At 52.6% G+C, this 15554-nt stretch overlaps 1 protein-coding gene across 1 annotated transcript in view; it reads right to left on the bottom strand.

The window, feature by feature from the left end:
- Nucleotides 1-11573, bottom strand: part of PKDCC (protein kinase domain containing, cytoplasmic) — a 35573-nt gene extending 24000 nt beyond the window's left edge. Inside the window, exon 1 of the mRNA XM_082302348.1 lies at nucleotides 10819-11573. Within this exon, the coding sequence (XP_082158474.1) occupies nucleotides 10819-11481 (663 nt within the window). The 5' untranslated portion in view covers nucleotides 11482-11573. The remainder of the gene's footprint in view (nucleotides 1-10818) is intronic.
- Between the last annotated feature and the right edge of the window lie 3981 nt (nucleotides 11574-15554).

Raw genomic sequence — 15554 nt, 5'->3', positions numbered from 1 at the left:
ATACTGAGGCCTTTCGTTTAAAAAGCTGACTTATACAACACAAGAAACAAGTACAAGGGTACTACCCAAACCACTTTTTTTCAACTTCCTTTTGTTTCCATCCAATCCATTTTAAGGTCAGAAATGAGACAGAACGGTTTGTATTCCCAGACAGTGAAGTAAGAAACAGATAGCTGGTGCATACACTAACAAGAAAAATAACCACACGGGGGAACCGAATATAGCTGGAAGCAAAAGATGAGCCAAAATATCTCCTCTATCTGAAATTCTATTAGGTTGGACATCATTCTCAGCATCACAAAGCTACACTTCAGACATATTGAAGGGTGATGGTTTTCATACGCTTTTTCAGTATGGTTCCAATTAAATGAATGGAAAGAAATACAGCCCCACATCTTTTTGCTATCTCGAGTCACTGCATTTAAATGCCACCCCAATATATTTTTGTGTAGAATCTAATAGCAAACAGTCACGACACTGGGATGCCTTTCTGTCTGTTTAGAAAAATGTATGCCAGATATGAAATGTTGACCTGTTCTCACATCATGTGCCATAATTCATTTCTTTCGGGCAGCCCCATTTACCAAATTATTCCCTCACCGATTTTCTCGGTCGTAAAGGCTCAGTCCTGCATTAGTCTTTCTGCACCCAAAATTCCCACTGACTCCCAACAGTTCTTAGGCATGCTGGGCTTACAGGGTCGGCCCCTGTGAAAGTTATATTGCATTGTACGAGCCCGTGTCCCTACAGCCAGCCAGTTCACCTCCCTTTACAATTCCCTTTTACTACAAATTATGGGGACAGAGGCGCCCCTTTCAGAGGAGCTGGGGCAGCAGGGGAGGGCAAAAGCAGAGGTCAGCCTCTACACAAAAGCCAACAAGCTTACTGAATAAAAACGCAAAATAAAGAAGCTTATTAAGCTGTCATCAGCAGGGTAAGTCTGTGCGAACGATGAGCCCTCCTGCTTTGGGGTAGACACCCTGGCTGGACTTGCAGAAAAATAATGTCAAATCAGAACCATTGCCAAAGTGTTACATTTCCTTTATGGAGGTTGTTCAGTCACAAACAGGAGGACCCACCTTTTCCAGACAGGTCTCCAGACACTTTCCCCAACTGCGGCTCTGCTGGCTCAGCTCAGCTCTGCTGCCAGGCAGTGGCAGGATTGCTGGAGGGCAAAATGCCCCTGTACAGATCATACCATTTCCCTAAAAATTACAACACATCATGAATATTTTTCTTTCTCTACCACCACAAAAACTGGCATTTCCCCCCTTTTTTTCTTTAACATGAGATTTCTGTGAGTCCAGGAACATGAACTTCAAGCACACTGTTACCAGCTGTAACGTAAGTGACAGGCTCAACTGCATTACACCAGAAGTAAATTTCAGAAACCTAACTCTCTTCTCTTTTAATTTGGACGGCTATTCTCATTTAATTTTGACTACAGTGGAACCCAACTGCTGCCCACAATAGAAAAGTGCAATTAAATACAGGCTCACACGTATGAAGAGTGACAGTAGTCAACACCTGACACAGCCTTTCTTTTCAGAAATACACAGACACAGAGTTGCTTAATCAAAACTGGTTTTGTCAAGATTGTATTTTGCAGCATTTTGGTGCCTGGGGGAAGTAAAAAGCTCCTACTGGCCTTTTGATGAGCCATTTGCTTGAGCTCCTATGTTTCAAAAGCAGAACAGCGTCTTTGAGAAGCTCTTGCTATTTTATTGCTAAGTTAATGTCATATTTTTAGGCAACCAGCCCTTGGATTCACCTTTCATCCTTGAAGCACTCAGACAGTCCATCCCTGCAAGAGCAGAAATCCCCAGCACAGCCTGATACAGCTATGATTTACCAATACATGATGTGAGACATTTCTGTCACTTTAAGATTTGTTAATCACTTGTGTTTTAAAAATTTCCCTTCACTGCTGGTGGTATAAACATATATAAATACACATATACACAAGCACATATATACATATGGTTTTTTAATATATGACATATATGTATATGGCTGTTCTGATATCTAATGTATACACACAAGATTTGCATTTATATTTTAAAATGTTTTATATATTTTTTAAAATATATACTAAAATATTTTTACAGATTGCCCATCAGCTCAAAAGCATGTGCAAACCTGTAACATGCAGGGAACCTGGAAAAATGCAGGGACCTCAATGCCTAAACTTACTACAGATCAATCCAATGCCAGCTTTCCTCCTACAGAATGTATTGAGATGGCACATGAGAAGTAAATTGATTTTCTGCCACTGAAATCTAGCAATCAAGCCCTGCAAAGTGCTGAGTTTCACTGGAAAAAGACTCACACAGAGCATCCCCAGCACCCCAGAACCTTTTGAGAGTGGGACCCAAACTGTGTGCTGACAGCTGTGAGGCAGGATTTTGTCTGCTGATGGATATTGGAACCAAGAGCAAGCAGTGGCTAATTCAAGTATCAAACCCTAAATTCACAGTCCTGCCTAGGTTTTATTTATAAATGTATTATTATGATTAGCACTAAACTCCAGGAGAACTAAAAGGCACAAGAATCTCATTCCTGGCACTGTTACAAAACATGTTACTAAACATTTTCATTAATAAAAAAATTGGAATGGAGTACTGAGAAACAGACATTATGTGTATTTACCCATATCTGTAGCTACATCCATAAAGGTCCACAGATATCTCCATATATTTTAGAGGTATATGTGTGTATACATATCCATACATACCTACTGCTCTGACACATATTATGTTGGCTATAATCTTATGATTTAGTAACGTTATCTCCCTTCCACTCTCCCTGCTTTTCTTATAATCTGAAGTGGAAAATTCTTCTACTAAAAACATTTACAGCACTTTGAATTTGCATTGCACTGCACAAGCTCAAGGCCCAACCCTGCAAATATTTGGGCACACAAGCAGCCTGCTCTTGTAAAGTCTTCCAGTGAAGACAAATAGATCACTCATACAACCATGATTTCAATGGAAACAGGCTGATATCATTGGAGGCATAGTTCATTATCTTGTAAATAGCCAGATCAGAAGCTCCCCTGACCTCCATCCCCAGCCACTGGCATTCAGTTCCACTGCACCACAAGTTTAACCCTTTGTCATGACATGATTTTGCATTACAAAACTGTCAAATAACCTCTGTGCATCACATGTTCAGAAAAGCTTGTCTTGGATTCATTACAATAAATCCATCAGTATAATTTTTCTTTCTTAGGTATGAGTCATATAATTTTGAACTTTATCATGGCAAGCTTTAAAATAATTTTGGAGTCTATCTGCAGCTGCACAGTCCAAGAAAAAGGCAAGTCTTTCCAAACTAAGTTGTTCCAAATTTGGCCTAAAACAATATAAAATACCCATGTTTGGTGCCTATTACCTAAACTGAGAAGTTCAGCTGAGTGTGATGAAAAGCAACAAGTCCTTTAAAATTAGTCTAGAGTCAATATTAGTATTAGCACAGTGCCTGTGAGAACTAGTTCTTGTCAGCTTTTTCATGGCGATCACTCAAACGAAAAATGGCAACAGAAGTTAGATGTCATGGGGCATCTACCTGAACCCCCAGATGACTGTATTGGTGCAAAAATCCATAAAAAACATCTTTTAAAAAGCCCAGCTTGCATATTTGACACAGATACTTCACAAACCAGGCCTGCAACACTTCCAAACACAGCCCGAGCTGATGCCTGAATCCACCAACGCTGTGTCCCTGCAGAGAGCAGAAAGGCAGAGGAGCAGAGCGATGTCTGCTGGCGTCTCCTCCCAGGGGTCCTCTCCTCCTCCCTGGCCATTCACCACATCCCTGCCTGCCCCTCCCGAACATGGCTGCAACTAGAAGACAGAGCATGTGCAAAAGGGCCACAATGATCTGATTCAGGGATAGGCTTGGATAGAGTTTTTCAGCTGTTCAGTTGGAAGGGACAGGAAATGATCATCTAGTCCATCTTCCCGACCATTTCAGGGCTGACTAAAAGTTAAAGAATGTTACTGAGGGCATTGTTCAAGTGCTTCCTTCACAATGATGGGCTTGGGGCATTGACCACCTCTCGAGGAAGCCTGTTCCAGTGTTTCACCATTCTTCCTAATGTCAGGTCTCAATCTTCCCTAGTGCAGCTTTGAACAATTCCCATGTGTCTTATCAGTGGATACCAGGGAGAAAAGATTTACCTAGCTATCCCACACTGAGGGGCAGGAGGAATGAAAGGATAAGTTATAAAACCCATGTGCTTCCCCTTGCAATTCTGGCCTGGTCATAACTAATTCCAGGCCAGGATATTGACGGCCCAGAATGACCTTGTTCATTCATTGTTGCTCCCATGAAAAAAGGCAAGCAGCAAGGGAGAACTTGATCATACCCACAGCATCCTGTGGTGACCACTGATCTCTCCAAGCCACTGAGCAGAAGAAGCAGTGCTGGGCTCTCCTCAAAGAAACTGGATGGGGTTGCAAGTCATCAACTCCCATAAAGGCGGCAGAAATTCAAACCAGTCTTCTGGAATGATTTATGTGGTACATAAAACTGAGAAGCAACCATAGAAATCATTCAACAAATGACTGGGATTAGTTTTATGAATGCTACTTTCAAAAGGAGGGACAATGTAGCCCTTCTAACTTATGTGATGACATGGGCCTTATGGAAAACCATTCCTGCCAGCAGCTTTGCAAGTTGAACACCCTCTGCCATCCCAAGGAATTCAATGGGAAAAAAATACTATTTGGTGACTTCAGCATCAGGATGCGCAGCTTGCCTTCCAGGGACAGGAACAGTTAAGAGTGGGTTTGCAATTGTATCAGCTCTGTGCTTCCAGCAGCTCTGGAGTTCTTGTTAACAGATCCTTTCTTCACTCTTAAAAGTGCAGGATAACATCTGGGCCTTTTGGGAAGCAGTCTCACAATAAAGAAGCACTTTGTGTAATTCTTCTTTCCTCGCCAAACCGCATCTGTCTGCTCCCCCTGCCCTTCTCCACTCCAGCCCGAGCTCCTTGGGGCTGTGGGGACATCTGTTAGCGGCAGCGGGCTGTCTCTGCCGAGCCATCAGTAGGTGGCACTGCCTGCTTTTTTCTCTCACCACATCAATGTCCATCCCCAACACCTTGTGCCGACCACCACAAACCATCTCAAATATGAGACTCAGATGCTTCACCTCCTTCAAGGTGCACCTACAGTAATGTCAAGCAATGGACTGACTGGGACAGAGATGCAGCTCCATCACTGTTCCCCAGGCAGTGGTGGTGGTAGCAATTTCCAGAGGGAGGAGGTGGCCAGCAAGAGGTGCCAACCTGCCCTGCCACTGACAAGATATGGCAGGCTCATCTGTCTGGGAGCTGAGGTTCCTCTGATCCCAACACCAGTGAAACAGCCAGTATCAGCCTGCTCTTGCACCATGTGGTGGCCTCTTTCATCTTTAACAAACCTGCCCCAAGAGCAGCTCAACTGAGGTAATTTAGGAAAACATTAGTAAACACTCCCAGCCTAACATGACCTTCCTAATGCAGCAATCCTGCAGGTGGAGTGCATAGGCAGAGCCCATCCAGCCCCAGCCCCAGCCTCAAAGGTTAATTCTCATTAGGCACTTGGTTTTGAAAGGTGTGATCCCCAAGACCTGGGAACCTCTGCTGCCCCGCCCAAAAATTAAGAATGACAAATTCTCCATATAGACACCTACCAGCTGCTATCAGCAATTGCAGCACTTTTCTCCTGTCAGTAGTTCTCAAAGTTCTGATGGCCAAACTCCAGCCAGACACAGATAAGACTTGTTGCTGGGAGTCCTGCACCACTGCCACGACTAAAGGGACTCAATGCCCACCCGCTGGCAAAAGGGAAGAGGTCCCTGAGTAGCTGTTTCCACTGTAGCACAACCTCCCCTTCCCCCCTGCCTTCTGTGAAAACAACAGTGGATTCCTGCAAAAAGGATGGTGAAGGAGTCGATACATTCCCTATGCAAATGAGTTTACACTGGAAATTAATTGTATATTGACTTTCTTCAGACTTGGAAAGATTGTCTACTTCCACCTGGAATAAGCAGACCTATACAAAGCTTTATTATTTTAATTGTCACATTAAAATTAAAACTGCCCTATCCTGTTGGCTATGCATATGTATAGGGAAACCATCAGGGAAAAAAAAATCTCTTAATTATCACATGTAAAGGAAAGAAAATCCTGTTTAAAAATAGGTATTTAAAAATATTGTGATCGGCTAGCACATTTTAAGTCTACTTGTCAACAGCAAATGATGTATTATTTGCAGTCTATTTTAATCGATTAATTTTGCAAGACACAAATATTCTCCCTGTAATCGTGACCATCTTAAAAAAATCAGCTACAAATACAATAGAGCTAACTGAACCAATTCAGACAGAAACTGCTTTGATGTTTGGATGGTGACTTTTCTAGTGTGGATGCCATCTCAGTATTTCATCTACACGTTCTAACTTTATACTAAAGCTAAATAAGCCAAATGAACCGGCCTTGTCTGGGCAGCCAGCAAGTCACTGGTGCTGTTAGCAGCTAGCGTCTTCCATCAGCTTCACACAAAGCCAACCCTTTTCCCTGAGCTTTTGTGTGTGTTTTTAGGAAAGCGGTAGCTCCTTCTTAAATGAATCATTGTGAGCTCACACTGGAAGTGCTGATAAATATCTGTCACAGAACTAAACTTACACTTTTCCAAACGTCTGCAGTTTCAGACCTTCCCTCCCTTCTCCTCAGCAATGCAAACGAAGAAAGAATGGCACCACCCTTAATTCTGATACTCCAGGGCTATAATTACATTATTACACTAAATCAAACATTGCCTTTGTGTCACTACAATTGTGCTCGTTGTTTGAAATTAACTGCAAATGGTTTGATTTTCTTTTCTTCCTCCAATATGGGCAGGGAGGAATTAAAGCACACTAAATCATCTTCCCCACTAAAATGCACAGAAAGCCAGGATTCAGACAGCAGCATTTGAACTCTGCAAGAAAAGAAATCGCAGCACGGAGTGAAAGGAAGAGATCGGGCACCGCGTTTGACACACAGCGACTGCAAAGCAATTAGCGGGCCGCTAAATCCTCTGTTAAAATAGATCAGTGACCCAGTTCCCCCTCTTCCTCGGTGTCCTTCATTATAAAATCAACTTTAATGAACTACCCCTCTCTTCTCCACTCCAAAGCAAATATATTTCCACTGCAGCCTGCACCTGCCCTTCCCAGCGGCTGCCGCCCCAGGCAGCCTCGGGCAGCCTCAGACGGCGGGGGCAAGGGGGGGCGATGGCCCAGCGCTGGCCCTTCGTGCAAGTGACGGGCAGAGCATGGAAATAAAAACAGGAAGGCAAGTTGCCTTCGGCTCAGCATTGCCTAATGCGAAACCAGTCTCCCTCTTGCTGGTTTTCCGTGTTTCTTTTGCTAGACTTGATTCTCTACATCTGCCAGAGCTGACACATCTGGCTCCTTCCCCGGGCGGAGGGCACGGTGGATATGTCAGCATGTTGTCTGAAGGCACTGGTACTTTCTGGAAAGAGCTCTTTCCCTCTCTATCATATATTGTACAACAATCAAGTCTTTTTAAAAGGATGGCTTAAAAAAAAAAAAAAAAAAAAAAAAAAAAAAAAGCTGATTTTGACAAGAGACAGGCCAGAATGAGAACTGCTGAGACAGTAAAGAACAAGCCTGTTATCTTACAAACTACACTTCAGGCTGTCAGCTGCCAGAGATTTACAGGAAAACCCCCTTTCCTAGGACTGGACTGACACGAAACTTCATTTTCAGCAGAAGAAACTCATGAACGCGCTCCCTGCCACCAGTCCCTGACCGGGGCCGGGGATGCTCGGGAGCGGCCGGGACGGTTCCAGCTGAGGCCGGGCAGCTGCCGGCCGCCTGCGTGGATGCGTCCCCGGGGTCGCTCCGTGCCACGCCCGCGGCGTGGGGAGGCGGAGGAAGAGCTCCCGCTCGCCTCAAGCGGCCCCGCTTCGCCTCCAGCCGCGGGCGGCCGCCGGACGGGCGACCCGCTGGGTGCCGCCGCCCTGCCCGGTCCCTCGCGGTTCCCCCGCCTGCCCCAGCCGGGGCTGCCCGCCAGCCCTGCCCTCCCCCGGCACGGCAGGGTGACAGGAGGGTGGCACGTCCTTCGTGCTATTTATAGCAGCCGGCTCGTATTTGGGTATGCCGGGAGCCGCCGGGGTGCGGGGGAAGGAGCGAAACCGAGGTAAGAAGCAAAGGCAGGAAAGCTCCCGGCCCTCGCCGGCCCAGATGTGGTGTCGTGCCTTTGGCATCTGTAACCAGTGCGGTCCTCCTGCTCCAATGGGAGCTGAAGCGCCTGTCAAAAGCCAGAGGAGGGAGGAGACGCTGGCTTTTGAACTGATTCCTCTGCCTCGGCAGCAAACTCCGGATAGTGAATTCTATGCCCTGGACCGGCTTCTGCTGAAAACAAGTTAAAAATCATGAAGCCAGCCGATCCTGTCCTGCGATTTTAACAGAGGCATAATCAATATATTTCATGTTCGCCGGTGCCCATTTTCCACATCTGCTGTACGACTCCTGCATGACACCAGAGACTTGCTGGTGGCCCACGGCGCTGTCCCGACAGTGTCCAGATAGCGCCTGTCAGGTCGATATTTACCGCCTCCTTTCAAGGTAATGCCTTATCACACGTTTGGCCCTCACTGAGGCCGCAGCACCCTGGCTCCGTGCGCCCCTACAGCGCCGTGTGTTCAACAACCAAGGGGGGTGACGGCCGGGGGGCGCGGGGGTCTCCTCTCCCGGCCTGGCAGCACCGCTGGGGCTGATACAGCAGGAGGCCCGGCAAAAGAAAACACAATGACAAAATCGGAACGAATCTGAAAACGTGTGTCTGATTTAAGTGTAATCTGTTTTTAAATGGGGTGGCATGTAAACATGAAGCCCTAACTGACAGGTGGGATTTTTGCCCATGAGAGCATTTTCCCAGCACGGAGGCTGGGCGTGCTTCTCCTGGCGCTGGTGGAAGTGCCTGCTCATCCTCCAGCTGCTCCTGCCCCGGCTCCCCCGCCATGGGACACCCCTTCAGAGTCCACGTGACATCCCGGCCCGGAGAAGTGAATTACTGTGGTTTCTCCACAGCATCCCGGAGCGGAGAAGTCAATAACTGCGGCTCCTCCAAGGTGGGGGGGAGCGGGGCGCCGGGCAACTTCGGCAGAGCTGCCAGAGGGCCCCCCGCCCGCACCTGCGGGGACAGACAGCGCACCCCCCTTCCTTTTTGTGAAGGGGACGGTTCCAAATTAATGCCAAATTAATCCTTCCAGAGAAGAAAACTACGCACAAGTAACACGGGAAAGAAACGCTAGTGCCTACCAAAATGACTCAGCTTTAAAAAACACACGCTTCAAGTTCAACCTGGCCAACTCGCTCACACTGAGAAAAAAATAAACAAACAAAAAAAAATCTTGGGGGGAAAACAAAATCCTCTCAGAGCTTTCCTGCTGTCAATGCAACCAGTAACGATGGCTGCACCCAAGCAGGGCTTTTCCAAAAAGAATTCATCACAGAGTAAGAGGAGCAACTAATATTCTTCCTAGGAGCACAGGTTTTTGTGGTTTGCAAGATGTTGTTCTCCCTATGCATTATAGTTAGACCTGGCCTCACAGAGCAGAGTATGGAAGATGGAAGGGAAGGAAGGGAAGGAAGGGAAGGAAGGGAAGGAAGGGGAAGGAAGGGAAGGAAGGGAAGGAAGGTTAATATCTATTTTCTTGTCGTGGATAAATCATGACTAGCCTTTCTTTGAACAGTATATGAAACTCGAGAGCTTTGATCGCTGGGATCTGAAGTTCTCGTGGGGGAGCTGGTACTCCTGCTGCAGCTGCTAAAGAAGAAACACAAAACTCCTTTACCCGGTTCAGTTCAAAAAGCACCTACTGTGAGACCGTCTGGTCTAACGTTCATTTTTTATTCTACTGCAACGCTCATGCTATGCGAAACGCAATAGGAATTTCCATACCAGCATTTACATCCAAATGGACCCGCTGAGATTCATGCTGATGTGTAACAGCCCTACAATGCAGCCCCTTCTGGCAAGTGCCGCGGTGCCGGCACACCGGCCAGCAGGACTCCCACCTGGCCTGTCCTGGGTGAGCCCCCCTGGGCTGACCCGTGTGCCGGGGCTGCGCGGATCCAGCTGAGCCCGCCGGGAGTCCCAGCAGAGGCTGCCAGCGGTGACCCCGCCGCCGCCTTCTCTCCGGGAGCCAGCGGCGCTTGCATTCAGGCCGGCCTTTATTTCCCGCATTCGGGGAGTGCTTTTGGATTTCCGAGTCCTTCCTCAGCCTCTCCCTCGCCCCCTTGCTCACCTCAGTATTCATTTTGTTTACGAGGAAGAGGGATCAGAGCGCGAGCCGCCGGGCCGGCCGCCGCGGGAGGATGCCGGGCAGGAGGGGGAACGCGCCGCATCCCGCACCGCTCCCGGCCGCGCCCTGGGCCCGGCGCGCCCCGCCGGGGCGATTCATTTGTCGCCGGGGGGTAAGCACCGCCGCTGCCAGCGGAAAGCGCCCATCGATGCGCCTTCCCGCGGACACGCGATGGCGAGAGGAGGTACGGAGCCGCCGTGCCAGGGACATCTGCCTCGGCGACCGCCACCCCCACCGCGCCTGCCGAAGGGGGTGCGGCTACCCACGGAACAGGGCACGGGGGTGTGTGCGCGAACTCCCGGGAGCTCCGCGGCACGGTCCCGGCCCGCTCCCCGCGCACACCGTGACCGGCGGCGGTAGCTCCGACAGGTTGCCCGCAGCGGGACAGAGAAAGCCGGGGAACAGCAGCGCGACCCACCCGCCCCGGCGGGGCTCCGCGGCCGCACCCGCGTACCTGCAGGACGTTGGCGTGGCGCAGCCGCTGCAGCAGGATCATCTCTTTGACGATCTTGTAGGCGGCCAGGCGGTAGCAGTCCCCCAGGGCGGAGAATTGCCGCACGCAGTGGGCGATGTCGTGCCCGCCGAAGTCCACCGCCTTCAGGGCCACGGCTAGCGTGCGGTTGAGAACCGCCTTGTAGACCGCCTTGGTGTACCCCGAGCCCAGGTACTGCACGCCGCTGACATCGCGGATGTCGCGGCAGCCCAGCAGCGGCGGCTCCAGCGAGAGTTCGGCCGAGGCGCCGGCCCACGGCCCCGCCGCCGCTCGGCCCCGCGGCCCCGGCGGCCGCGGCTGCTCCGCCGAGGTGCGCGGCGGCGCCAGGTCCATCAGGCGCCGCTCCCGCGGCCGCAGCGGCCGCCGCCCCGCCGCCGCCGCCCGGTGCTGCCGGTAGCGCAGCACCTCCTCGTAGCGCTCGCGGATCTGCCGCGCCAGGGCGGCCTGGCCGCCGCCGATCTCCTCCTCCGGCGGGTAGAGGGGGGCGCCGGGCGGGGAGGGGGGCAGCTCCTCCCGGGGCGGCGGCGGGTGCTCGGAGCCGGGGATGAAGAGGAGGTTGAGCAGGGTGCCCAGGAGGAAGGCGAGGCAGCAGCCGGCCGCCACCGCCGTCTTCCTGCGCCTCATCGCCACTTCGCTGACGGCTTGTCCAGCCTTTCGGGCTTCTCTCCTCTCGCCCCTTCCCCGGGAACCAGCTCCGAGGATTTTTTTTTTCTCCTTTTTTTTCTGCCCTTTTTTTTTTTTTCCCCCTCCCGGCTATGCCGGCGGCAGAACGGACCCGGGCGCTCAGCCGGAGCTCGGCCCCTTACGACGCGCCCGCATGACACTTGCCTCCCTGCTTTTAAGGCTCTGAAGCACTTATTATTAGCGGGACACGGGGCGGGCGGGGGGATCCCCGTCCCGCTGCCCCCGCCGACGCGCGCTGATTGACAGCCCGGCCCTTCCCGCGGCCCGGCCGAGCAGCAGGGGGGCCTGGGAAACGTAGTCCCCCCGCAGCAGCCCCGCCGGCCGCCGGCGAGCCCGGGAGCCGGGACTACATCTCCCAGGCTCGGCTGAGCCCCCCGGCGGGGAAGGCGCGGAGAGGGCGGGACGGGCGGGCAGACCCCCCCGACAGGCGCTACCGGGCGGGGCGAGCCCTGGGCGCTGCCGCCGGGCGGGGAGGGAGCTGCGTGGCTGTGGTTCTTCCCACGCGTGGCCGCGCAGCTCGGGGAAAGTCGCGCCGGCAGTGGTTTGGGCGGGATGCCCTTATTCCCCTCCCCGGCAGCCACAGGGCTTGGGGGGGGGTGTGTTGTACGAGCACCCACGTACCCACAGAGCCACACAAAGGAGAGGGGTACGATGTCTTTTCCCCACCAAAATAAAGCGAAAGGAGGCGGCTGCAGCCGGGAGCTGCGAGTTCGTCATTCGGAGTGAAAATTGCAGCGGTCGCGCCCCCTCCAGCCGCGGCACAGCGCGGGCGCGGAGGAGAGCAGAGAGGGGATGGGGGTGCGTGTCACCCACTGGAAAGAACAGCCACAAATCACGGGCTCGGCAGGGGGTAGCCCCTGCCCTGTTGGAAATGTGAATTGCAGGGGTGAGTGCTAATGACATGGTTATCCATCAAGCCCACATTACGATGCTGTTAGCAACTAATTAACAAATACAATCAGCCCGCGAAACTTCCACAAAGGAGAGACCATCAACAAGAGAAAAGCCGTAAAGAGTCAGGCGAGGCAAAGTTCACCACAATAGAAGTGGGAAATCATTTCCAATAAGGGAAAGGGACGAGACATTTCGGTAATACACATCGGACAGACCATAGGGGGAAAAAAAACAACAAAAACAACAACAACAAAAAAAAAACCAAACAAAAAAAAACTCCGCAGCCGCGGTTCCCGGGAACCAGCGATAAGTGATCGTCAGCGTTTCCTCCAGCACTGACAGAAAACGGAGCTCGGGGAAACTCAGCCCCCAGACCCCGCCCGTCCGCTGCCGGCGCCCAGACCCGCAGTGAAGCGCCCGGGGACCGGAGGCAGAGGCGAAACCCGGAGGAGGCGGGAGGAGGCAGCCTCGGCAGGGGATGTGCAGACCGACCGTCTCTCCCAGCAGCCTCGGAGCCTTTCTGTCGCTGCTTCCCGAGAGCCCTCCGCAGGCACCGGGAGCATGGCCCACCCGCGGCTCCGCACACGGGGCGGGCAGAGGCTCGCACTGCTGCCGGACCAGGCGCCCCATCCCCGCGGGACTCTCGAGCCTGGCACCAACCACCGCAGAAAAGTGACGGGAGGGCGCGTAATCACCAATTAAAATAAAAATAACAACTGGGGGGTGGGGGGGATTCTCTGCCCCCGAAGGGACAGCAGGCTCCCGGGCGCCCAGCCCAGCCTCCGCGGGCGCGCCGCTCCCGCAGCCCGCTGCGCGCCGCCCCCCGGTACTCGCTCCTCCCGCCGGGACGGTGCCACCTGCCCTCCCCGCGGGCGAGGGGACCGCGGCTCGGGGGGAAGCTTTTATGGATGGGGTGGGTTTTTTGGTTGGTTGGGGGTTCGGGTCTTCTTTTGTTTCTTTTTGGGGTTTAGGGTTTTTTTCTTTTCCTTCATCGTTTCTTTTCTGATCTATCGGGAGCAGCGTTTTACCTTCCAGAGGCAGCCCGTTCCCGCCGCACTAAGTGGGATTTTCACGGGGGTAGACGACGGGTTGTAGGCCGGGAGTTTTAATTTTTTTTCAACGTAAAGGCGTTCATAACGGTAGGAAGTGCATTTCCAAAGATGTAGTGACACCTGCAGCCCTCCTTGTTTTGAGTGGGATGCCCCCAGCCCCCGCAGGCGACGGGAGGCTCGGGTTGCGTTCCCGCGGTAGGTGTGGGAGATCTGAACGCAGCGGACCTCTCCCGCTACGGAGCCCTTCCTCCGCCGGTCCCTGGCAGGGCAGAGGGCTCTTGGAGGGACACGGTCCATTATTACCCAGCCGGTCATCCCAAGCCGTGCCTTGCAGGCCAAGCCAGCGCGGAGGGGCCAGCGGTGAGCTCTCCCCGCTGCCCGCCGTCCTGCGCGTCCTCCGGGGAAATCACGGCGATTTGCCTGTGCCTTTGAAACGTGCACGCTCGGCTGGATTTATGGCTTGGTTGATACGAGCCAACACTTTTTATTATTGCAGATAAGAGTCAGAATATAGCCGCGCTCAGTCGGGGCGGTTGTGCAAGCCCACGGAGGGGGCGGTCCTGGAATCGCTACCAGCGAGCGGTGTGAGCTCAGCGGAATATTGTTTACAGGCCAGGCCGACGGTGACCCGAGGCCAACGGGCTCATGGAGCGGGGAGCCGGCTTCTCCGAGGGGCCGTGCCCACCGCGAGAGCGGAGTGTGGCCCTGGGGATGCTGTGGCCCCGTGGAGGCGGCTGAGGGCCCCGGTAGAGCCAGGGCGGAGAGAAGAGAGGTCTTGCTTTGCCAGGTACCTCGCAGCCCTGGGTGTTTGGAGGAGGTGCACACATCCCCGAGGCGGGGGCAGTGCCCGCTTTTCTTGCAGGACGGGAGGAGTAGGGTCCGCAGCAACACGGGGGCTCGCCCGTGAGCATCCTCAGGCGGCCCGGAGGTTGCGCGCCCGCGGAGGCTGCGCACTCACCGTGTTTGCGCCGTTTACAGGAACACAACCGGACTGCAAAACAGATGCTCCGCAACAGCGGGCCACCTGTTTTTGACATCATGCTCCGTCTCAAAGCCGGTTTTCTTCATTATATCCTTCCCGACAGATACCATGAAATACATCACTCATTTAGATACGGGAGCCGGCCTCTGGAGGACGACTTGCGCGGAGCACTTTGATGTTGAGAGACAGATTTCAAAAGATAGAAAGCCCCTTCGATGTTTCTAATTACCCCGCGCCCGGGGCCTGCCACTGATTAGGGCGGCGGTGCCGGGGTGATGCCGAGGCGGGCGGCCCGCGGGGGCACAGCTCGGCCCGGCTGGGCGGGGAGGGGCGATCCGCCTCCTCCATCCGCCGGCCAGGGAGAACGGCACGGCTGCATCAGCAGATGCCCTGAAGCCAGCAGCGAGCCGCGGCGATCAGCCCGTGCTGGCATGAGAAGGGGGAGCAGCCTTTGCTGCATCCCCAGCGCCTCTCCGCCGCGGGAGGAGATTTGGGAGCAGGCGGGATCTGCTCCCGCAGCCAAGGCCCTTTTGCAAGAGGCTGCGCTGAAAGCATTACAGCCCTTGCTAACACTTCTGCTCATATGCAAGCCTTTTATCTCCGCAGCGCTGTTGGAAAAGCTGAATCACCACGGAGAAAGTGAGGACTGAGGGGTATTTTTTTCATATGCAACAAGCTGCTCTTTATTTAATCCTCACAGCCCCTATTTCTATCAATATTCCTAAAGCTGAGGGATCAAACACAGAAAAATTAAAACCATGCTACCACACTAAATAAGATTAAGATCATGGCAATACATTGGCTGCTCCTTGGGGAAATAATTTTGTTGCTGCAGGAGCCAGGGCCATCCCGGAGGCAAAGTTTGTGTTTCAGGAATGGGTGATGGAAAAGACAGTCGGGAGTCAGCCTCCAGACCCAGCCAGCAGCCACCTCAAATGCCCGTGCTCCTGTACCCTTCTGCTCCCAGCCCAACTACTTGGGCATCACTACTCTATGGAGTCGATAAAATTTGCTAAATTTTATAGCTGTTTTATTCCTCCATTATCCCTGTTTTATTCTCACAAGCAGGCATCTTCAAGCAAGTC

The sequence above is a fragment of the Coloeus monedula genome (assembly GCF_965178545.1).
Source record: "Coloeus monedula genome assembly, chromosome: 2".
NCBI classification, from domain to species: Eukaryota; Metazoa; Chordata; class Aves; order Passeriformes; family Corvidae; genus Coloeus; species Coloeus monedula.
Note: the sequence above shows the minus strand (reverse complement) of the source record. Positions and strands in the feature narration are given on the sequence as shown.